Source organism: Aphelocoma coerulescens, chromosome 14 (assembly GCF_041296385.1).
Source record: "Aphelocoma coerulescens isolate FSJ_1873_10779 chromosome 14, UR_Acoe_1.0, whole genome shotgun sequence".
Lineage (NCBI taxonomy): Eukaryota > Metazoa > Chordata > Aves > Passeriformes > Corvidae > Aphelocoma > Aphelocoma coerulescens.
In genome coordinates, this window is record NC_091028.1 from 3802961 (window position 1) to 3827952 (window position 24992).

A 24992-nucleotide genomic window follows, 5' to 3' on the forward strand; every position below is an offset into this window, starting at 1 on the left:
GTAAAAGCACTGAGGCTGAAATGATTTGGAACTAAGGGACCAGGCTCTCCGTGTGTTGCTCTGGTGACATCCTGGTGGCTGAAGGATGAGCTCTGCCTTGGGAGCACCGATGTGGCTGAGAAAGGGAGCGTGGGTCACCTCATGTCTGCTCCTCGGGATATGAAGGGGAAGGACAGGAAATGGCAGCTGTCACCTTTACTTGCTTTTGATGTAGATGGATGAAGATGTTACAAAGGGGCTGCTTGTTTCTGGGGTGCTCTAAAGTGTTTTTTGAATCCACAGCTGGAGAACTTCTTCTGAGGGCATCACAACCACCATCAGGTCACATTTCTCAGCTTCTTCACTGCCATGCAGGATCAGCTGCGTGGGGGGTTCTGATTCTTTCTGGAAAACAGATGCACTCACTCAAACACCCTCTGGCTAATGAGTTAATCGACTTGTCCTTTTTCCCAAAAAGCATTCTTCTCACCCTTCCTGCCATAGCTGCCCAGAGAACCCACAGCCACAGAAGCTGCTAACCTGCATTCTCACTTGAACTGGACATTTAAACATATTCTTGAGGAGCTTTTGATTGATTTATCTTTAGCAAGTTGCTGAGAAGCTCAGGGATGGTAGCAGGGGACGTGGAGCAGTGTTGACAGGGGCACAGCTGTTTGGTTCAGGGAGCAGCTGCTCTGGCAGGGTCAGTCCCTGCCTCCCAAGCCATTTCCCCAGAAGCACCAGGAGCATCTTCCCTGTTCAGGGCTCTGGGCCAAAGGCAGTGACAGCTGTGCAGCCAGTTCTGGGCTGCTTGATCCCTGCAGCTCAGCTCCTCACACGGAAATGGGCAAGGCTTCCTGGGAAGCTGCTTTTTCTGCCTGCCCCATGCTCCTGTGAATACCCAGCACACTAAAACCCAACAAAGCACAGTAAAAAAAGTTACCAGTGTGTCTGGCAGGACAGCAACGGGGCAGCAGGAATACTGAAAGATTTTGCTTATTTTCCAGGTAAGGAAAGGCAGGGTTAAAGCTGCCACAGCAAAGCCAGCAGAGGAGGTGAGGGTGGTAACCAGCCACATGGATGTGTCACCTGGAAACGAGAGAAGCAGCAAAACTTCTCAGAGAGACTGTAGGGAGCAAGCACTCACTGCAGCCAGCCTGAACCCTGTGTGGCTGCTCTTCCACCCACCCTGGTGAGATCCCTCCCTGGCAAACTCCAGTGCCAGCGGCGGGGGGGTGGCACTGCTGAGTCTTCCTGTTTTATCTCTCCCAAGGAGAGGGAGAAAGGGCAGCTCATCTGCGAGCAAGGCAGGAGACTGGGGTGGAAACAAAGGGAAGGGCTTTGGGCATGACTACAGCAGGGAGCAGGAGGGAAGGCTGGCTCTTACGCTGTGCCCTCACACAGCGTGTCGGGCTGAAGCTGCTGCTCCTGTTGATGGCCTCGACGTGGGTCTGAGCTTTCACACAATACTCGGCTCCCGCCTCCATGGTGTCCAGGTGAACCATGGAGTTCGCCTCTTTCATCACCTTCTGCTGCACCTGCCACAGGCCCAGAAGAGAAAGCATCAGGACACAGGGCAAGGATCTGCCATCAAAGAGCAGCCCTACCACTGATGCCTCAGAGAGCCTATAAACGAACCAACACACACTTTCGAGATAATATTAGTATAGGAGGTGATATAAAGGTTGATTTTATTGAAGGCCTCCAGGGGCAGATATGGAAAATGTCCACAAAAGCCCACCCCCCCCCCCCCCCCAGGTTGAATAAAGATTTATAAGTTTAGTAAATTAACATAATTGACAAAAAGCACCAATTAGGAGCACAAGTAGTGATGCAATTTCCCTCCAGTTCAAGCCCCTTCTAAATCCTCTCCCCTCAGATGGAACTGAACTTTGATGATGACAATGTGTCTGGAAGAGCTGTTTTTCAGCCTTGGTTCCCAGGGAGAACCAAGATAGGATAGGGACTTTGGAATATGTTTTGTCTTTCTGCGTATCAGGGCAGGGAGAAATACTGGGAAAACTAGCTATGAATGCAATAATAGGCTACAGAGCTCCAAATAGATGTGTAAAGAACACAGAAGGTAGAAAAAAGAAAAATGCAGAAAATCATCTAACATCACCATGATGCTTGCCCAGCGAGAAAAGGAGGGAGCAGCAGGAGGTGGCAGTGGGGCCCGTGTGAGTAGAACAAAAGAGGGACAAAAGCAGCAAACTAGAAAGCACAGTGGAGTGCAGAATGAGCCCACACTCAGCTGGAAGGGCAGGAGGGGATGAAAGGAAGAAGCTGTAAGCCAGGGTCATAATGACGATGCTGGGCCACAACACTAGATCAGAACCTGCTACCTTGGTAGGAGGGGAATGTCTGAGGCCTCAACTGATCTGAGTTTTTTCTGGGTGTGGTGGGTGCCAAAATCACGCCTGTGCCAGAACCAGGCTGTGATGGGGTGTGAGAGCTGTGCCAGAGAGCTCAGGGAGCGGATGGACTGGGCTGGTGAGGGGTGAGTGAACTGTAGCACACTCCAGCAAAGCTTAAACAGGGTATGATCAGCAGGACATTATTTTTTTGCCATAAGTAGGTCTGCATTCACTGCTAGCAAAATGAAGTTGCTATTTCCAGTCTCCCCAGCCTTGAGAGGATGGGTAACAGCGACCCAACTGCTCCTCTTGCTGTGCTGCAGATGCAAAGCCTGCTCTCACAGAGGGTCTGAGCAGCCTCCAGCTCCACACACATAAAAAACTCCTACAAGCCAGGAGGGCGCTCCTGGCAGTGCAAGTCCTTCCCACCACCAAAATAGCCTTCTCCACAGAAACATGATATGGAGGGCCATTAGTTTGAAAAGATTTCAAGGCCAAAATCAGGTTTATGACTACCTGGGCTGACGTCTTGCAAAAGCATCAAATGAGACATGCCAAATGTAACCATAATTTAAAAAAATGATAAGAGTCCCAGCATATTGACCAGCAATAATAATGTTTGCAACAGGCCACTTGGTAGAAAGTATTCTGAAGTTTGAAATTATTGTTTGGGTGATTAAGATCACATACTGAAGAAGAGCTGATATTTTATACATAAAACACCATCAGATACAAACCTATTGATTGTTTTTAAGGTGTCAGAAAGCCCACGGGCAAGGTTGATCTCATTTACCTGGATTTCACAGGGAACAGTCCTCCTCCTGATGCCTCCTTGTAGACTAAAGACTTTTTAATGAATAAATTGCTAATTGAGAGTGGCAGGAAGTCATGGTGGGGACTCATGTTTTAGTAGAGGTGATCAGGAAGAAAAATGAAAACTGATACATGCTGGTGGTACTAAAAACCTGCTTCACAAGAGTGAAGGTGACAGGCAGCTGTGAAGAGCAGCAGGAGGATCTTGTAATAAAGCAACAAAAGCAATTCAACACAGATAAATGTGGAATTATGCTCGTGAGAATTTTTCTCCTACATTTTCACAGCATCCTCCATCAGCAACAGGAACTTGGGGTTCAGGTTTCATGGGATAGTCAGCTCTGTGGTAGTCACATTAACAATTGCTGGAGAGACAAGGGAGTGGGAAGACTTGTTTTGTTTTATGGTGCTAATACCAACTGTTCCTGCACCTTGGACTGTGCAGGTTTCTCCCTTGCCACCCTGGTAAAGACAAAAATAGCTGTGAGGGCTTCCACAGGGAACAGCTAAGGAGCCTGGGAGTCTTTGGCATGGAAGAAGATATAGAATATAAAACTAATAGAGTGGTAGGGGAAGTGAATGGGGAATAATTGTTCTCTCTATCCCCAAATCAAGTTTTGGGGACAGCAGCACAACAGTTATGCTGCAGAATTCCTCATTGCAGGAAGTCGTACGAGCTAGAAGTTTACATAGACTGAAAGCCAGAACAGATAAATAAATGGAACAAAAATCCATCAAGGACTACTAATGTTGCAATTTCTGGCTCAGAAAATGGAGAAAACCTTGTCAGCACCTCAGTGTGACACCTTAATCATGGTCTGAGTAAACCAGGTGAGGTTCAGAGGGAGAAGCCAGCACAAGCACCTTTGGTTCCTGACTTCTGGTTTCTATCTATAGTTGAGGCATGTGAGAGGATTCTTTTTCCCAGAGAAGGAGATGTGGAAAGAACAGACAAGCTTCTCCATGAGGAAACCACAGCAACACACTGGTGTGTGCAAACCCACTCCAGGCAGGACCTTCAGCCCCACAGCAGGAGCTGGGACTGGCAAACAACCTCTGGGCAATGTCTGTGCATTCCCTCTGGGCACTCTCTGTTACTGCCTAAAACCTGAGGGTCAAACTCACCCTGCTCTCGTGGCCCTTCTTCCAGTAGAGCACCCGGAACTGGAAGGCCGGTCCCATGTCTGCCAGCTCCACCAGTAAATGGTACCCATCTGCCAGGACCCTCAGCAGAGGTGGGGTCAGGGAAGCTGCCAACACAGAGACCACCATTAGCACACCAGAGACAGCCCTTAAATCCCCCCGTTTTCCCAGACAGGAGAGGAAGAGAAGCTGCCATCACCAGTGGAATAACAATCTGCAAGAACAGCTGGCTGCTTCAGTGGGGCAGAAACTTCTGTCTGCTCTTCTTCCCTGCGTGACTAAATACAGCAGCAGGCTCTCACCAGGAGAAGGACCATAACTGGCATTGCAAACAGGAGTTTGGCAATAGCTGAGCTGCACAGAACTTGAAAGGCTTTGAATTTTCTCTAGTGGAGGAGCTGTCTGACCTGAGGGTGCCACGTGAGCAGCTGCAGCAGAAGCAGCTGGGCCAAAGAAGCTGGGACAGCAGAGCAGGTCAGCTCTTGTGCTCCTGGGCATGAGCTCAGCACTGACACACAGAACAGGAGCTGAGAAGCCACTGCTTTTCATGAGAATCTTGGCAGTTATTCAAAGGTGGAGGAAAAAACATTATGAGCCTCAGGATAATTCACATGAATCCTGACTTTCTTTTAGTATCTGCATGGTTTTAGGTAGACTTGGGCTGATGATCTGCTGTGACTTCAGGTTTTGCAAATGTATGCAAGTAAATCTTTAGGTGATTTTCTTCCTGCTTGCTTTGATATTCAAAGCTTGATTTTGTCTGGCATTCTGCTGGGAGGAATATCAGTGAAATAATGAGAATCAATCGAGCATAGATGGACCGGTGCACTGTACATTTATGAACTGGGAAGTTCAAGGTGCTACAGAGATCATATTTGCACTATTTATTGGTGCCATTATTCACAATTATCTATGCCATTTTTTACCCCTCTGCTGTAGCTGAAACCAGTTTCAACCTCTTTGCTTTCAAGAAAGGAAGGAGAGTGATGCATAGTGCCATATAGAAGAAATGTTCTTAATAGAATTTGCTCTTACTTCCAGTGAATTGACACTAACGCTGAGCAATATGAAAACATAAAATCCAAGCATGTACATGAGGAGTGTGCCACAAATGGGAGGCCTGGAAATCTACTTTGTACTTTTAAATGAAAAGATGAAAAAAAAAAACAGGTAAAGATCTCCTTAGCATCGCATCTTAAAATTTTAAAAAACTGCTATAATTTGGAAGCTAAAGGCAAATATTGTGCTAATGCATTAACAAAAGCACATTGCAAAATGCAACTGCTAAACAAACAGGAGCATTTCTATTTAGCTCTGTGCTGGCCCACTGGGTACCAGCTAACTATTTGAATGTTGATAAATGAAGAAGGAAGACTGACTAAACTGCTGGCTTTAGGAAAATCTTTTCAAAGAGTTTTCCATAGAGTTACCATACTTGATTATCAAAGTTATCAAAGTTGATTATACTTGATTATCAGAGTTATCAAAGAGTTACCATACTTGATGTGCTTCTACGCTGTGGCTTTGACACTGGGGCTGTGCAGTCTGGAAGTGCTGTGGGCTGTGCTGCTGCCCCGACTGTCTGTGAGTCCCTTTCAGAACCTGTGGGCTGTGTTTGAACCCCTTGTCTCCTCTCAGACTCAGTGCCAGGTTTCCTGAGAGGTGTGAGAGCAGGGACAAGGCAAAGTGAGCTGTGAAAATGTGTAAGGACAAGAACTTAAGAGTGACTTTTCTTTCTCTTTTAAACATCTGTCATATTCACATTGAATCCCAATGCAAGCTCTATCCTCTGAACTGATACATCTTAGTCAGAAGACTGTTTTGGCGTTCCTTAAAACACAGGAAAGCTGCCAAATACTTCACTGAACCATGAGAAAGCTGCTGCTTTTGTTCATGTTGGTCTCAGGAATGTCCTTCCCCTGTCTATGCCTGACTGTGCTGTCTGTGCCTCTATCCTGTGCCTCCATAGCTGTTGGAAAAGGGAAGAATTTTTCATCTAAAGCACTATCTAGACTATACTTCCACTCAAAGAGACACATTCACCAACTTAGGTGGCACTTCTGCTGGTGCTTTGACTAAGACCTCTGCGTGAGTGAGGACTGCTCCCCCATGAAGTAGTGAATAACTTCCAAAGATGGAGGAATTTTTAATATTGGGTCAGTTCTGGTTTAGGACAGACAATTTCTTGCCTGGCTAAAGCTGATGAATGCTGCCCATCTGTCTTGGGATGACGTTATGATGTGTATCCCATATCGCTGCCTAGAGAGAGCTCTGAGAGCTCTCAGAGAGAGCTGAGAGCTACTGTCTAACAGTGACCTCAGCAGAGATTTCCCACCACAGTTTTTGTTGCTGGAAGCAGTTGACTACATGGCAGAGAACAGAGGAAATGATTCCAGAGAAATCCTAGAAAGAATAGGCTCATTTTAGTCTGCAGCATGATCCTTGGGTTGAGCTGGGCCTCAGGCCTTGCAGGACTTGAAAGGACATGGAGAAAACCTCCTGCCTTGCTAGGATGAAATTAATGCTCTGGTTTCCATTTTTTTCTCCTCTTCTGGGGTTACTTCATACATCTGACACCATGGGATGGGGGAAGCATGCCCAGAAGGGAGTGGGATTTCCAGGACAGCATAAAGCAGATAGAGTGTGACGGGGCTGTTTTCTATAGTAAAGGCTCCCTTAGGATCATGTTCTGGACTCCTTAGAAGTGACTACATGACTTGGATTAAAAATGACAACAAGCCTAGTTGATAAGAAATCTTTAAGGGTAAGAACAACTGACCTGAGAAAAGAAATTCCTGCAGTCATCTTGCCAGTCTTGGAAACCCTTGAAACTCCAGCCAAGATGAATTTGGCTCTGCCTTGGGACGAAGTCATGTCCGAGAACATTGGGAAACCCTCCAACCCAATTTGAGGAGCTGAGAAGCAGACTGTGCTCTGTGCATGCACTGGACACAAACGGGCACCTGAACAACACCTCAACACCTAACTCTGAGAATTTAACACGAAAGATGCAATTTAAGAGCAGGACGCACTCGTGACGCGGTTGAAGAAACCTTTCATGGTGCCCCACTGTGACCTTGTGGCACCAAGCTCTGCCCTGACCCGCAGCTTGTAGGCCACAGTGGCTGAGATGTCCTCTGTGATGTTGCACACTGTGGCTGTGGTGAGGGAGCATTCTGAGATGGGGATCCAGCTCCCGTTGGCATATTCCCGTTCGTATTCCCTGAGGAGAAGAGGAAGAAGACAGGCAGCAGTCTGACAGGAGATGTACCTGTGGCATGAGCTAAGGCTGCTTGTGGGCTCTTTCCAGGTAAAACCTGTACTGGGATACACTGGGGTGGGAACACCACAGGTGTTTGAAACCAGTATGGGTGTGTTTTGGATCTTATCTGCAGAAAATCACCCCGAGCCGAGTTCATGACCCAAACGCAGCACAACATGGTGGGAGGTGGGGACAGCTAATATTGTGTTGATGCATCAGGTCCTGCCCACTCCTTTGACTTCATCGTCCCCTGTACACCAGAATTCCAAAGCCATTTTGTAACAAAAGTCAGAGCTCAAGATGTGTCAGAAACCTCCTGTGGTGTGTGTCAAATGTTTAAAAGGTTTACACAAAATAAATCTCGGTGTTTTCTCCTTCCTCTCCTAAATAAAATGTTGCAAATCTTCTTAACTTTTGAATTCTTGGATAGAGGCAGATTTCATATATGGAACTGATGCACATCTTGGTTACTCAGGCATCTATTAACCTGAAAACTGTCCCAGAATTGGAGCAAAAAGAATTTTTCCTCCACTTGTAGTTAACAGTACTAAAGCATCAAACTTCTCTTAGGCTTGTGAACTGAATATGCTCATCCAAAATTTTAGAACTTAAAGTTGAGATAAACAATGTACAAAGAGCAAAAAGAATAAAAAATCCAGAAGTTACCCCTGAAACTCAACTGAGTATCTCACAGTTGCTCCCTGGACGATCACAGGACTCCAAGTTAAGAAGTGTTTCATGTTGGTTGAAAGAATGGAGATACTCTGAGGTGCTGGCAACAACGCATCTCCTCCTAAAATTTCCAGCAAAAGAAAGGAAAAAAATGAATGTACTAGGAAAAAAAAAAAAGCTTAGAAGAACAGAGCAAAATGGTGTTTTGCATCAGAAATACACACTCTTCACTTCCCTACAGTCACTTCTGTATTTGAAGGTATTTTGCAGAGAAGAAAGGACGGAGCAGCTCGGCTGAAAGTATCCCTTTGCCTTATTTCAGAGTTTTTCACTGTATCACTAGAACAGTGAGGAAAAGGTCAAGCCCTCCAGTTGGATTTAATGAAGCCAAGCACCAGACATTCTGTTGCACTCTAGAAACTGTTCCAAGGAGGCCGTGGTTCCAAATGTGCTGTTTCTTTCCAGGCTGGGTTCACTGCTGTGGGACATCCCAGCTCTGGTAGAGCTCCCTTCACGTTGCAGGATTCTGACAATGGGAGGGCTTGTATGCTGTGATCAAAGCTTATTAACAGACTAAACTTATTCCATGCTCTGTAACTGAAATTACCACTTTCCTCTGAGATCTCCAAAGCACGACTATGGAGTGATGGTTGATTTTACCCTGGGGTATCTTGCTGTAAAATCCTTGGCAATGTTTGGAGCACAGGAGGAAGGATTCCCTATGGACACACTCTGCACTACGCTGTGGGAACAAACTCGTCTTTTGCTACTTTCCAGTCCCAAGATAATCCCATTCTCTCTGCTCAGCAGGGAATGGTTCCCAAAGAACCACTGGGAGGGAGGAATGGATGGAGTGGTTCCTATCAGCTCAGTGGTGAACACTCTTCCCAAAACAAGATAACTGTGCTATAACAGTGTGTTACTTAAAGATTATTTTTTCATTAAATTTATTTCACTTAACCAGCTTTATCATCCAATAGTCTTTGCCACTAAAAAGGGCGTTTTCTTCTGAGCCATGTTTTCAAAGTTAACCAGTAATTCAGTTGTTCTACCCAGGATCAAAACCAGGTTGACAAGTCCACGAGCAATGTTTTTTAAAGCATTGGAACAACATCTGTCTAATTTCCTGCATCACATCTTCATAAAATCACTAATGATGTGGGGAACTGTTATGCCAACTCTGATTCTTTGGTGTAAGTCATAGAGGTCTGTTGGCACAATGCTCAGCTGTTCTTTGAAATAAAATTCAGGTTTCTCTGGCATGAGAAATTTTCTTCCTTGTCCTTTAGGCAACAGAAGAGCCATTCTCTGCCATATCAGCGTTCTATCAGTTCTGGCAGGCTGAGGCTCCATACACACAAAGCACTGTAATCAAGGCACTTTTAGTCTCTAAAAAATAAAAAAAGCAAAGTCTTTAGTGACCTTCACACTGCAGCATAACCACCCATCTGGTCTCTTGTGCTCTCCATGCTTCTCAACATTCAGATTTCTTGCTACTTTTCCTTGTGCTTGGTTCCCATGTTAATTTTGGGACTTGGCACACCTGAGTGTGTGAATTCCATACCTGATTTTGTTTACATGAACAAACACTGGTTTTCCATGTGACTCATAGACACAGTGAAGTTCCAGGTCTGAACAGGGGTGAACTGCACTTAATGTTTTCCTATTTTTTTAAGTCTTGACTTTAGGACATTTTTGATATAATTTTTTTGGTATTCCATAGGACTAAACCCTGTATTATTAAACTGTCTAGAGACCTATTTTAAAAGCAGAGAGTTCTGAATTTGACTATCAGTTTTTTAATGGCCCAAGGGTTGTTTCCTATCTGGTTAGAGCACTCTTCATTTCCTGGCTTAGTGCACTGTTTTCTTGTCAAAACCAGTGAGTCTTCTACTGGCACAGTGACTGTCACCTCACTTCAGCTGAACCACCAAAGTTCATACAGAAATTAGGATTCTTTCCTGCTTTTATTAGGAAAACTCCTTACCCGGTGACAATGTAAGTGCCTCTACAGAAGCAGTTCACTGATTTAAGTCTCTGTTTGGCATTAAAGTTATAGTTTGGAGGAGAGGTTCGTGCTTTTCCAGAGTACTTTTGATCTAGACATAATCCTGTGTCATAGCCAAGCAAATTATATTCATGGTTTCTCCCACCCATCTGTTGCATCAGCCCACAAAACAACTGTAACAAATGCAAGTTTAACAGCGGGAGGAAAGACAATTCCAGGTTACACAAACAGCGCTGAAAACAAACAGTGCAGTGTGTTGTTTGAGTGCTGAAATAATCCATTAACTCTGGTTTGTTCATTTTGAAGGAGTGAACAACAATCATCCAAAGTGCAGGACCCAACTGGACAGAGAGCACAGGCAGGAGCCGGAGGGCTGATAGCCCAGGGCTGCCACATTTCCATCTGATTTTGGATTCACCAGCAGCCTCACAGGAAAAGCCAAACTACACTCATTCGAGCCAGGGTATTGACTCTCACCCTAATGTCTCCAGTCATGCCAGAGAAGTGACATTTTCTCTGTAAATAGCGTTTTTGTCTCCTACCCTATCAGCAGTATATTCAATTTCATTTGCTACACAAAGAATACATTTCCATTTAGAATGGTGATGAGCCTTTTAATTTAGCATTTTTATTCTCTTTGTGTTAGAGAATTACAATAAAAAAAAAAAAAAAATCATGGTCAAGTCCAGTACATTTGTCTGTCTTACATTTCAGTTTAAAATACCTTAAATAAACCCAGATAAAATTCCATTCCTCTGGGATAGATTTTGATCTCCTTCTTGCTCTGTGAATATAGAACAATATAATATTTCCTCATTACTTGCTGTTACTTCATCACTACTATCATCACTACTTACTGCTAAGTGTATATGAACACTGTAAAAATATTAATACAGTTACCTCTTTATTCATAATATCATCTCCTTTCAGGGGTTCAGCAAACACAAGAAGAAACAGCAACCTCAGAACTGGCTCTGCACAGTGTTCAGGAGTGCTTTACCTCATCTGTGCTTTTCCTGGCACATCCCTTAAAGTTTTATATGTAAGGGTGAGAAATCTTCCCTGTTGCACTAATAAGCATTGGCTTTTTAGTCATTGTATTGTTTAATCTTCTTTTGCTAATGTGGAGGCCAAAAATGCCACCAGCTTTTTATATCTTGGAGCATGGGCTGACTCTCCACTTGAGGAAATTTCAGTGAAGGGGAATCTGACAAGGGAATTCTGAATTCTAAATACTGATAACAAGAAATAATGCCTATCACATCCTGAGAAGATAAAGGAATTTCTTCGTAAGGTAAATGTTGAAAATGAAAGCCATGCATCTCTAAGTCCTAGAAATAGCAATTTAGAAGGGGATAATAAATTATGCTAAAATCTCTTTGGCCAGAACTCCAACCTGCAGGCTCTGGGGACATCCCCTCCTTCATCTGGTGATTACACAAACTCACAGCAAAAGGCAAGGCCCCAGTACATCCCCCCGGGCTTTTTTTGTCCCCAGCACCCAGGAATCAAAGCCCAGACTCTTGGGCTAGACAGGAGCACACTGTCTGCTCTCACACAGGGGGAGCTTAGGGCATAAACATTCAACCAAATAAAAGTTCTTTGCTCAGAAAGGAGATTGGGACACGAATTTTTTGTATTTCAGGTCAAGGCCAAGAGAGTGACAGACACAGTGTAAGTTATGCCACCTTTCCCTCCTACTCTCTGTCACGGTGTGAGAGAGGCTGGCAGTCACTGCCCACACAGGCAGCTGTGCTCCTGCCTGGAAACAGCACTCAGGTAGCCAGGCCTTAAACAGAAATACAGTAGAAGCAAGCCCAAATTTCTTCAAAGAAGAGTTGCCCAGCTCTGTCCTCTTTTAAAACACATTTGCCATAATCTTCCCTATTGCACAGAGTTAACTTTCCAAGCAGAAACCAGTTGATGCTGTCACTGGGTCCTGTCCTTAGCATCTGAGAATGATAAATAGTGAGGCAGCTGTAAAATGATTTTTTCTGAGGCAGAGGAAAAAAAATGGAGCACGAGACAAGTGGAATGTTGTCACAACCTAAAATGGCACATTTAAAAAGCCTGCACCAGGAAAAACCCAAGCACACTGGCAAGACATGTTTGCTTTTTAGAGGACTGACATTGCAAACTGGAATGCAGCCAGGAGATTTGAGACCAAGCTCCTCTGAGATGTGTCTGGTGTGTAGCATTTACTTGTAGAAGCAAATTACCAATTGCACAGCCTCCTTCCAGAGTAAAGGAGACCCTCAGTGAAGCGATTTGAGCTATTAATTAGCACTTTATCTCCTTCCTCTCTGACCCTGCATCCACTCCACAGGCAGAGCATCCCTGTACTCAGAGTGATCATCATTGAAAGAGGACTTGAGAGTTCAGCTTCCCACAGAACAGCAAAAGAGCAGAGATATATACAGTATTATTAAATTCCTTCAAACTGAAATTTCCCTTTGGAGTTCAGAAATTACCTGCAGAACAGAGAATTTACAGAACCATTTGCTTTTAAATTTGCTTATTTTGATACTCATTTTAGAAAAAGAATTAAAATTCAAGATCACTTGACCTCGGACTCATTTGGCTTAAGTGCTGCAGAGGCATCTTTAACAAAAGGACAAAAGACTTTGTTACTCACAACATTTCTGTCTTCTGGCTCAACTCAGTGAAGATGTTCAGTCATTTACCTGAGAGCTTTGGTGCACTCAGAGCGCAGAGGAAGAGGCAGATGAGCTTTGGTGGCATTTTGCTCAGGCTTTTCCCACATTCACATCCTGTTACACATCTCAGGTCCCCAGGTTCCCAGCCAGGGAGCCTCATCCGAGCCAGCCATGGTGGGCAGCGAGCAGAGACACCAGGGGACTGTAGAAACTCCTCTCTGCCTGCCTGCAGAGTGCCAAAGGTGCACAAACATCGTTTGTGAGGGTGTAGCTGCAGGGAGTGCCCAGGTAATCTGCTGCCAGCAGTTCTTTACAGGTCTGTGCAGCTCTCTGCTGGATGGGGTAACTCTGTCTCCCTCTCTGAGCGATTACATGGCTTAAAAAGAGGCCTTGTAAGGAGGAAAGAGGATATGCTGGGTTTTTCCATGTAGCTGTAAATGCTCACTCCTCTGCTCAGCCCTAATCTAGATAAATCCTGATGCTTCCAAGCACCAGGAAAGTTTCCTCATATCCCTATGGAATGTCTTTTGTCTCTGCACAAAGGACTGGGACGTCTGGGTGGATGGAAGGGACCTGTGAGCTCCAATTTATCTCCAGCACTATTCCTCTGGTGGCTATGTTGGCTGTGTGCTGAGCAGGAAATTGTGTCTCCAGGTCTGATTTGGTGCAGGCACACGTATCCTGTGGTTTTTCCATCTTGCAGAGTGCATTGCTTTCCACCTCACTTGGAGGGAAGGCAGGATTTTCATCTGGATGCAGTTCTGAGACCTGAGAACCCAAACCACCCACAGGCTCCAGGGCTGCAGCAGCAGTAGCTCCCTTTGTGCTTCAGGCTGGTTCCTTCAGAGGCCAAGGGAAAGGCAAACTTTAGGTGGAAGCTCCTTATATTCTGCAAAAGGTAATTAAAATGAAATGAAATTCTGACTGCACAGATAATGTGAGCAAAGGCCAAATCCCACCAAATATTTTTGGCTCTGATGAAAGCAAATATTAGAAATCTCTCTTCTAAACTACTTCCTCCTCACAGTTTGCTACCTTAGAAGGGGCTTTTATTTCTGAAATTTTTTTTCTCCTTTCTGATACCTTTAAATAGCAAATACATGATTCCTCTTTTCAGTGGTGAACAAAAGGGATCACTCAAGACTTGTTTAGTACATATTTTTCAAGGAAAGAAAGGGCTTTTTTTTTGTGTTTATGAAAGAATAAAATAATATTCTCTTGAGTGAAGGTCTCCAGATTCTCAGACATGCAAGAACTGTGCTGCATCCAGCACAATCAAAAATCCCCACATTTTCTCCTTCTTTCCATCATCTTCCTTCTTTCTTTCATTTCTTCCTTCCTTTGCTTTCTACCCCCCTCTCTTTCCTTTCCTCCTTTCTATAATTTCTCGCAATTCCCTTCTTCCTCCATACCTACCTCTGTTCCTTCCTGCATCCCTTCCAACCTCCCTTTTCCTTCTCCTCTCCATCTTTGGGACACACAGAGAGGCCTCTGTACATTTCCCAAACCTGGCTGTGTTTTCCTTCCATGGAAGAAGGATGTTCTCTGAAATACCTTTCAAGTAATCTTCATCTTCTTGCTCTTCATTATCCCAGGCTCCTACTACTTTTATCAAATATCTGTACTGATAACCAAAAGGTGGCTGTTGTGTTGAGTGACTTTATAATTGTGAAAATTGTGAGGTCCAAGAGGAAAACATGGGTGGGTTTAACAGTATTACCAATAGGATAATGTGCTTTTTGCTGGGAAGCAAAAGAAACATTTGCAGAAGAAAGGCAAAATTTACTTGTCAGTGGGGAAAAGCACCAATTTGTTCCCTTGTTGTACCAAGAAATTATAAATAAGGCAACTCTGAAGTTTGAACTATTGTTCAGTTAGAGCTGTGTGGCATATCTGGTTCTTCACGAGGTTGTTCTTGTCATGCCATAAACATGTGGATGTATTTTGATTAAATATTTTGATTAAATATTCAGACATAAGCTGAGAAGACTCTCAAAACCTGTCTGATTTTGAGACTGTGCCTCACACCATTCACCTTATGACTCAAACAGATGCACAGGAAAGAGTCTGCACACAGTTTGCAAGAATTTTACCGGAATCAAGTGCACAGCTGGAAGTTTTGCTTTCCAAAGATTTCTCCCTGTCTGTGAGTGGGTCAGAGAACTTTTCATTTTCAGGGGTGGGAAAGAGGAATGCAGGCCCATTTCACAGTTAATCCATGATTAGCAGGGAAAGGGAGAGTGGGTCTGCCATAAAAATGAGGATTGCACTTGCCCAGAGCTATCAGCAAGATTCCAAAATGAAAACGGTGATGATGCCATGTTATATTTCCTGCCTTAATTATAAACAGCAAGTGTGGTGAGTGTGAGGAAGACTTAGGGTGGAAGCTGAAGGTGGTGCACACACAGGGCTGAGGGGTGCCAACCAGCAGGCTTGGAACAGAATTATTTAGATCACAGCAGCAATAAAAGTGGCAAAAACACCTTTTGACATTTTCCCCTATTCTGAAATGCTGTATGAAAATATTTGGTTTTATAGAGATAAAAAGAACTCTTTCAGCTTTACTGTTCTGCTTTCAGAATTGTACCAGTTTTACAGGTCTTTTTGAAATTGATGAAACAAATATTTTCATAACTTTCCTTATCAATTATGGTTCCAATTATGTCTCTGTGAAATATTTTAATGTTATTATGCATGTGTTTCTAAAGATAAAAGATATTAAACATGTATTTCTTAAGATTAGCATCTGTCTGATTAACTTTATTTCGTAATTCTTGCCTTGCATTTCAAGTTTTTCAGGCCAATGGTTGCACCAGTAAGCCAAGATGCTGCGGGATTGCTGTGGAATCCACACCTAATTCAATCTGTGTTGATCATGTGAGGTTATTTCTAAGGAAAATGGATTGAAGGAACAGAAAAGAGAAGGCCCAGGTGACAATTTGAAAGGAAAGGTCTCGGTTATTTTAGTAGCAACTGGGCAGGGTTTTATATAACTCCCTATGACATCCTGTGTTATACTTAGATATCCTGGTGGATGTTAAAACATTTTAATAACTGATTTATTTATATATGTATCGTGATATGCTTAAGATTCCAATCTCTGGAAGAACCTAAATAAATATGAAAAATTTAGAAAGGTATTTTATCTGGACCAAGTCACTGAGGGAGAAATTCCCTCTGATTAGGAGAAGACTTGAAGCCTTGCAAAACCCCCCAATGTATGTGGAAGGTCTGCCTTCTGGAGGCTTCTCCATGACCTTGCTGATAGTGCAGAACCCTTGTTTAATGATTTACCAACATTGCAAATCCCCTGTGTGGGAGTGGAGGGAGTGGGAAACCACATTTTGGGAGGCAGCATGTGTCTGCCATTCCCAGGATTGGAAACATGTCTAGGAACTGCTCTCACTTCAGCCTCCTCACAGCTCCAAACCAGTCTCTTTTTGGAGGTACATGGCTGCAAAGCTGCTGGGAAGGGTTAATTTGGCTGAGCTGGTTGTGAATGGAGTGATTCAGACCCTGCAACTGGTTATCTGGGCAATGCAAGTTCAGTGTACTTATGGAGCAGCACAAATAAGCTGTGAGGTTCCTGCTGCTGGGAAATGATCTGGCCACACCAGGGGTCCCTGTCCTGAATTTCAGGGGCACCACGAGCTGGGGACAAGGCTGACTGAAGAAAATAAATTACCAGAGGGAGAAGTACTACAATAAAACACAGTGCTGAGCTCTTCTAAGAGAAATTATGGTGCTACCTGAAAGTAACTCGTTGCTGTGTATCTAGAAAACATTTTTAAAACTCTTTAAAGGGGAGAAGTTTGTTCAGGACAGACAACAAACTGCTCTTTAAGTTCAGGAGTTTTGAATGTTAGCTTAAGTACGTGGCTGGGAAAGCTGCAGGGCTGTGCTTTTGTAGTTGTTTATGGGCTTGGGAATAAAGGTATCCTGAAGCTTTCTCCAAACTGAGCCACTAATTGCAAATGCTTGCTCAAGTGGGTACCAAGGAATTATGTGCTCAGTTAATTAAGTGGTCTCAGGAAGAGGCAGTCATGTCCCTTTTCCCATGGTTAGTCAAAAAGCAAAATGACCTGTGTTATCCATCCAACTCTTCCTCAAGTCTCTAATCACTATTCTTCCAGTGCTTCCAAACCTGTGATATTAATTTGCTGCTTCCACTGAATGGCAGCCTGCAATATGGACAAGAGGAGCACACAAGCTGCTGCTGCTGTGCTGAAAATGACATTACCTGGATGCCTGATTTTCTCCTTTGCTCTTCCAACAAGCATTTTCTCCGTGAGAATTAGAGATCCAGCACGGGATGCTGGGTGGGCTCTCTGGAGTTTACACATCAGTAGCTATGCAGACCCTGTCAATGGGCTAAACTAAATAATTCTGTTTGAAACCAAGGCCAAAAGCCCTTTTAGGCCCATATGATCATTGCCAAATCTGATCTCCTTTCTGGAGGGCTGAAATCATAGTGAAACAAAACAGAAGAAGCACTCATTTATCTCATTCTTAAAATCCCAAAGGAGCTCAAAGGCTTAATTGCACAGGCAGTGGTATATTAACCTTCACAGAAGCTTCTTCTATATGAGTAGTGAGGTCTGTTGACATCTCACAATACATGGGAATGCACACACAAGTATTATGAGGGAGGGAAAGGTCAGGGGAATGCTGAATTCAGAGAGGCTGTAACTTCCCATGGAAATGGGAGAAACGGTGTGTAGGTCCCAAAATGTACTCCTGGTGTTGAAACCTTTGGCTGCACACACTCAGTGTGGACCATTCCTACTCTTGGCACTCTGTTGAAGTTTTCCTAAAACCTACACCAGAAGGAAACTCTGTTTTAAACCAGAACAACTCAATTTGCACTATTATGGTTGTTGTCAGAGCTGGCTGCTCACTCGTGCTGAGGGGCTGACCACGGCTCTGGGTTGTGTTGCAGGGTAAATAGTGCTTTGTGCTCCTGACGTCAGGAAGGGACCAGCCTGTGGTGCCAGAGCAGGGCAGACAGCAGAACTCTAGCCCTGCTCATCCACCAGTTCAGTGTGCACAGCTCTGCAGACATGATTTAAATCTGCATCACAAAAGGGACTTGCTATGAAGTAGGAAATATGGACTTAGGAGGAGCAAAACCTTCTTGGCTTAGGGCTCAAAGCAAAACCACAACTGAGTGATCCAAGCTTAATGCCAGAATGTTGGCATAACAAGTGAAACATTAAGAGAAATAATGGAAATAAGGGAACTCTAGTCCTTGCAATTTGATCTGTACAATGCAGTGCTTCAGTCTGATCCTCAAACAAGGAAAAATGTCTCTGATCATTAAATGTTTTATCACGATACGCAAAAGAATTGATTTTCAAGGAAGATCCTCAAAGAAGAAGTATTGTTTTTAAAATATCTGTGTTGATTTGTTATAGAAATAGAGCTTTTTATGCCTTTACAAACACTGCATTACAATACACAAAAGGACGGGGAGAGAAGGAAGAGAAAATTAAGTGTGAATTTCAGTGAGGGTGACAGCTTATGCTAAATGTTCCCGGGGTCATCAAGATGGACATTAAAGGATCAACAAAATTTAGGAATTGCTTCAGTCACCACTAAATGTCACTGTTGCTCCACAAAATGACTGTAGGCACCTTGTTTTGTCAAGGATACTTTGACTTCAAAGACAAAACCTTTGGAAGCTGTAATATATGCTGGTGAATGCATTTCTGTTACACCTGCGTGAGACCTATCCCCAGCTCACCCAGAAAAAATATTCATTTTAGAGAAACAGGCACTCTGTTAAACCTATCCATGAGATTAAACAAAAAAGAAGAGCTTTTTTTCTTAAAACCATTTGATTTCTGGTATGTTTCCTTGAATCATAAATATGGCAAGCCTAGTGTAACTGAAAAAGTCCTGGATTGTTTGGTTTTGGGGTTTTGTTCTTGTTTTGTCTGGATTTTTTTTTTTTTCCAGAATCAGTATAAGTAAGAGAAATAAAATAAACCACCTTTAATTGTTAGATTACATCATGGGAATCTCTAGGAGGTACATCCAGCAATTCAGAGCAAAAAGATAATCTGGGGTCCTTAATTTTGGGAAAAAAACCTAATGTGTGTTCTAGTGAGGATTAGTAATTTCATGTTTGAAAAAAGTATGGATGAATGTTTAAATGTCTCAAACTGGCCCGAGGTACTGAAGCACAGTGAAAAGCCACAGCAGAGCTGCAATTATCAAAGAATATTTTTTCTTTCTGTGGGGTGAGATATTTATGAATGTTTTCCTGTGTGTACAGCAGTGGCTTTTCATGAATTCCATGTTAGACTTTCCAGAAGTATGGAAATAAGAAGAAAGTGTAAGTCAAAAGAAATGGTATCTAGAAGTATTTGAAGAAAAATTGAGTTAACAGGAAAGAAGTAAGCATGCTTTGAAATATTTATGCTGGTGTAGGAGCCAAATTGCAGTATTAAAAGCCTCCTGTAGTTCAGAAAATACGTGTAAGCATTCTGCTAAGGGACAATTCTTTCTGTAAATCATGTTTCTTTTCTTAATCATCTCTTTTTTTAACCTGCTTATTTCCAAGGATGCTAACATGGGAAGTGCATATTTATTTGTTTTACTGAAGTTCATCTCTTCTAATTAGTGTCACTTTCTAAAGCATGAATTCCATCCTCTGGCTCTTGCCAAACACAGCCAGATTCAGCGGAGTTGCCAGGAAAAACTTCTCCCACATGAGGTTACAGCCTGGGGCTGAAGAAATCATAGTGAGATCACCAGTGCTGATTTTTGAATCACAGATGTCTTATTGTCTGCAGTTCTAGAGCACTTGAAAGCCTCTGTAAATGCAAAACGTGCCCATAAAGACAGGGTTATTTCTCTGATTTTCAGAAACGAAACCCAGTATTCCTTTCAAGACTATAAACAATGCCTGATATCCACTGGGACTCCATGAATGAGAACAGATTGCTATTTTATGGAGTAATTTACAAACAAAGACTCCAAAGCCATGTAAGACCATCCATACTGAATATTCAGAGCAGATGCAGGAGGGTGCATACAGATATCTGAATATTCCTATATTTGCATGTTATATGAGAGACATCCTTTATTATCAAAATTCTGTGTCTGGCCTGAGGGTCAGATATTGGCAGGTAAATATGGAAATAACCTCAAGAAACACTTCTGCTCAGCTGTCATTGGGACTAAGGATGAGAAGATAAGAATCTTTAAAGAAGCAAATCCTGATTGTGCTGAAGATGGTTTCAGGAATTAAACTGAAGAGTGGAAAGGAAATACGTCAGATCAAATAGCTGTGATCAGCAAGAATAATCCCTCTGGCATTCAAAATTGTATTCTAAACAGTTTAAAAGATGTACTTAAAAGCAAGACCATTAATTTGACCAAATCAGTTAAGAATTACAATATTTCCTATTTCAATCTCTTACATCAGCTCATACACATCTGACCAGCACAAACTGTCTGGATCATGAAGTGTTTCCCTTAGGAGAGTCTCTTTTCCATAACCTGCTGCTGCTGAGGCAGGAATCTTCTTGTCTTTAATTACTTTAATTAGTCTCTACTCTCTAATATCTGTTGCTCAAAGAACTTTGGCTTGGATTCTCTGCTGTTGCTGTTCTTCATCGATTTCAGCTTCCAGTGCTCCCCAGTTCCTGGAGTGCCATTTTGCTGCACACCACTGAAGTTTGGGAGCATCAGGACTCCCTGACCTGGGGCAAAATTTTCTTCTGATGGGGCAAGAGCTGAAGTTCAACAGTTTTTTATTCCTTTTTTTCTTGCCTGTGCACAGTGGGTGAGTTTCTGATCCAGTTAAATGAATTGATCAGATCCTGCCGACATCTGTCTGCTCTGGTGGCTGGAGGTGAGACACTGGACATGAAATTAAAGGGGGAGAAGTGCAAGGGAAGAGAGAAGAGGTGCCCAAACCATCACTCTGTTAGAACCCTACGGCACAAACCCACACTTTAAACAGCCAAAATATACTTTGGCATAAGCTTCATGATTCCTCATTCCTCTATGTGAGCAAGAACACACTGAATTATGATATTCAAGTTAGTGGAAATTACTTTAATAAAATTTGAAACATAGTTCTGTCTCAGGCTTCTGTTCAAGGAGCCTGATAATTCTCTTCACATTTGTACAGAAGAGGAAAAGTTAAGGCAACCTTAACTTCTCTTTGAGCAAAGCCTGAAGGGTTGAAGTGTCAGTTTTCATTGATCTGTTTCAAAATAGCCTCAGCCACCTTGAATCATTCATGAAAGGATCACATTTTCTTCTCCGAAGGTACAAGGAACAGTGCATGCACAGAGAGATGTTGTGACATTTTCTTAATAAATTTAGACTAGATACAGACTCTAAAGTTTTGTGATTTCTCTGGCCACCTTATGCTTAACCATCTCAGAAATTCTGAATTGGTGTCTTTGATGGTGCCACACCTCTTTCCTATGGCTCCAAGTGGAAAGAACCAGAAAGGAGACTCTTATGAACCTCCCTCTAGGAAGCTGCAGTTTTTGTCCCAACAGAACATTTTCTATAACCAGCCAGATTTTCATCTCAAATAATAAATCTATTGCAATCAATGGTGCAGAAGTGAAATCCCTTTTCTTACTGTTCTGAGTGGCAGCAACTGCAATGTGGAGATGCAGGACCGAAATCACCATGTTTTATTTCCATTTTATCTCCATTTATTTCCGTTTTAAAGTACGGATAATAACAAGGATTTTTTTCTAAAAAAAATGTGGTCCTGCTGATTATAAATAACCATCCATCCACATCTGTCTCTACTGACAGATTACAAACAGAATTACACCTTTCTGATGGAAGGTTTCAGGTGATGTCCAAGTGGACCTGCTAAGACAATATAGGAATTCAGTGATCTTTAACATAAAGCTCATTCAGGTTTATTAGACTTCCAAAATGCTTCTGCTTGGAAAATTTCCTTTCCAGCTTAAGGTGCTTACATTTACCAGAGTTCTAGAAGTGCAGCACAAAAAACAGAACAAGATGTATCCTTCCGATGTTTTCCACTCTAATCTATTATTATATAAAATCTATTATTATTATCCGAGGCCTTTGTGCACACTACATCATCAGAGCAGTGCTCTTTGGTGACTACTGAGTACTTTTATAAATTATTCATGCATCTTTTTTTATATCACCTACTGTGGCGTCAGCTAGGGACAAACAAATATTACAGACATGGCACCAATAAAGAGAGAATGCATAATCAGTCTCTAAAAATCTGTATAGTCTACCAAGTCCTGAATATTGCTGTGGAATACTAACAACCACAGGATCCCTCTAGTGTGAGGGTCCCCTTCTACCAAAAAAAGATGTTTGACAAACTGCAGCCCGTTTTCTGCTTTCATAGATGGGATTGATTCCTTTTGAACGCAGGGTTTCTTTTTTAATTTGGAGGGTTTTGTTGGCTTTTTCTTCCTATTTTAATATCATATTTTTAAATCTTGTGGGGAGTTTGCTTTGCTAGTGACAAATAATAAAGATTTTGATTCACAGGTGAAACAGCAAAGCACACAAAATCTTGAAGACATTCACACATGCTGATGCCACTGCCACTGCATTTTCAGTAGGGTGAACGAATTGAGAGAAAGAAAAATAGCAATTTGTGGATGTTGTGAAAAAGTACTCCAGGATGCTGATATTGCTTCATTAGCACAGATTCCATCCTGTGTTTCCTTCACCAGAAGGGTGGACACTCATAAAGCCTTGGTTCTGCACCGTTTGTTCATTTTTTGGACCACACATTTTAACCTAGGTACCAGAAGTACTCAGTAAAGCTGCAAAGATCTCTGGAAGCAGCTTAGAACTACCTAAAATATTGAAAAAAATGGTCTAAAAATTATAAAATGAAGAAACTGTGAGTACAAATAAAGGGCTCTGTTAGATGAGTCAGTTACATGGTAGAAGAAGGAAAAAGTTGATTAATTTGTAACTCCTCAGGAGGTCTAAACCATCAGCCACCAAAGCACAAGGCCTGGGGCTACCTCAGTAAAACAGTTCAGGTATGACACAACTACCAAGGGTCACACACAAGCAGTTAGGGGTCACAGGGATGCCCTGTCTGGCAGCTGCTGAGCCATGGTCACATCCCTGTTCCATTTCTGACCCCAGCTGAAGCCACTGTGTGAGTTAAAAGCACAAATGCCCTCCTCTGACTGCCAACAGCACGAGGGTTTTCAGAACAGCTCAGCGAGACAGGAAGAATCAGGAGATGAAACCTGGCACAAGGCAGGAGACAGAGCAGCCTTTCCCGTGGTTTGTTTAGAAGGGGTTAATGCCCAGATCTCACCCTTGTACTTTGCCACTGCTGAGGTCTCTTTCCTGCTGCCATCTGAGGTGAGCAGCACGGGGCATCTGATGCCACAGACAGCAGTGTAGATTTAACCTTCCTGTGACAAACATGCCTGATTGAGAAGTCTTCCTTTCTTCTTTACCCTGGGAAAACGTAGCACTTTTCTGGCACAAGAGGGAATGCTTTTCACCCAAGTCTGTAGGAGCTGGGGTGGGTTGGACGGTCGGGACAGACGGAGAGGAGAGATCTCTGAAGTCAGATCCTGGAACCCGTGGTTTATTGCAAAGGGCCTGGGTACAGGGGCACTGCTCGGAGCTGCCAGCTGCAGCTCGGAGCAGGCCCAAGAGAGCAAGAATGTAAAAGTAAGAGCAAGTAGGTAAGAGAGGAGGAAGAGTGAGCAAAGAGGAAGTAAGTAAAGGGGACGAAGTCCTCGTTACAATACAATAAATCCTCTTCTGTACTGAATATTCTAATTCTCACTAGCCAATCTAGTACAAGGTACAAATCCTATAGCATTTACATACAGCCTATAAGAGTTATGACATTACCATAGAGTGTCACATTTTAACTTCTAAAAACTACTCCTTGGACCCCTTCTGCTGAGCTAGTAGGGTCTGCTCTGACCCTTGGACCTGTCTGCAAGCAGAGGGTATTGTCTAATCAAGAGGGGATTACCTTCAGTCGGCCATACCATTGTTTTCCAGTTGTTCAGTAACTAAGACTTTATATCTCAAAGGTGGCCTTCATTTCGATGTCGCTTATAGTTTTCATATTCCCAAAATCTTTTGCCAGGCAATCATATCTATAAGGCTTTCCTGTTTCATCTTCCCCAACACAAGTCTACAGCCCTCACCAGGGATTAAGGTACAGAGAAAGGAGAATGGATCCCCACTCGTTGATTTCTCCACAGAAGTAACATATCTGCTGTTATTTGTAGTTCCTACAACCTTCACTTAGCAGTGCAAATAATTTCTGGTGCTATATCTTCATTCTCTGAATTAGCAGAACCTAAGAATTCCCCCTGGAATTCATAATCTCTTTCCTATTGCTCCACCTAAGGTATAAAGTTGTTCTCAGTAATCCAGAATGTAAATGATTGGTTGTTTTTTAAGTGAAAATAACTCTGCAGGCCCAAACAGCAAAGAAATGGGGCTTGTGAGGAGAACAGATCTGGAGATAAGAGCAAAGAAGGCTGCAAGACAGATCTGATCAGCTCCAAAGCTCTTTTGGCATTGCTGCTCCCACGGAGTTCCTGCACACCTTTAGTGTGGGGACAGGTTAGGAAGTGTTTGCACTTCCTAATTGCAGAAATGGCAAAACCACTCTCCACATCAAACAAATTCACCCATCTTCCCCCAAAGGTAGGAGATGTTCAGCTCTGCCAGGGACAGCTGTGCCAGAAACCTCCGGCATATCCCCGACTTCCAAACTGAGCTGTTGGCACCCTGCAGACCCCTGAGCCTTTTATTTATCACCTTAAGGCACAGCATCTCACAATGTCTAAATTCAAGCAACAAAGATTGTCTGCCTTTTCCACCCCCCCTATAAATGATGTTTTCTTTTTGTTCCGTTCACTGCTTTGCCTTTATAAAACATTTCACTCTTGGTTTTTCCTTTGATTCATATATGTGGTGATGTATAAGCTTGGCTGTTCTCCTCAGCCATTCTTCATTCAATGAAAACAAAATAAAATGGTGCCAAACCATTAAAGCAATTCAAATTTACAAGGTGAGGCACCCCTCCAAATGATGAATGGCTGAGATTTTGATTTATTACCTTTCTTTTCCAT

The 24992-nt window shown here is 42.9% G+C and overlaps 1 protein-coding gene across 1 annotated transcript; it reads right to left on the reverse strand.

The window, feature by feature from the left end:
- Window positions 1-258: 258 nt before the first annotated feature.
- Window positions 259-13051, reverse strand: IL20RB (interleukin 20 receptor subunit beta). Its single transcript, XM_069030380.1, has 7 exons — window positions 12919-13051; window positions 8221-8347; window positions 7325-7515; window positions 4275-4399; window positions 1367-1517; window positions 923-1068; window positions 259-384 (listed from the first exon to the last, which is right to left on the reverse strand). The coding sequence occupies exons 1-7, from the start codon at window positions 13049-13051 to the stop codon at window positions 259-261; spliced, it is 999 nt and encodes a 332-aa protein (XP_068886481.1).
- Window positions 13052-24992: the final 11941 nt, after the last annotated feature.

Coding starts and splice junctions, on each gene's coding strand:
- IL20RB (XM_069030380.1), bottom strand. CDS start 13,051: ATGAGGCTCCCTGGCTGGGAACCTGGGGACCTGAGATGTGTAACAGGA. Junction 1,518..4,274: donor AGAAGGGCCACGAGAGCAGG/GTGAGTTTGACC, acceptor GGCCTGTGGCAG/GTGCAGCAGAAGGTGATGAA. Junction 1,069..1,366: donor ACGCTGTGTGAGGGCACAGC/GTAAGAGCCAGC, acceptor TCTCGTTTCCAG/GTGACACATCCATGTGGCTG.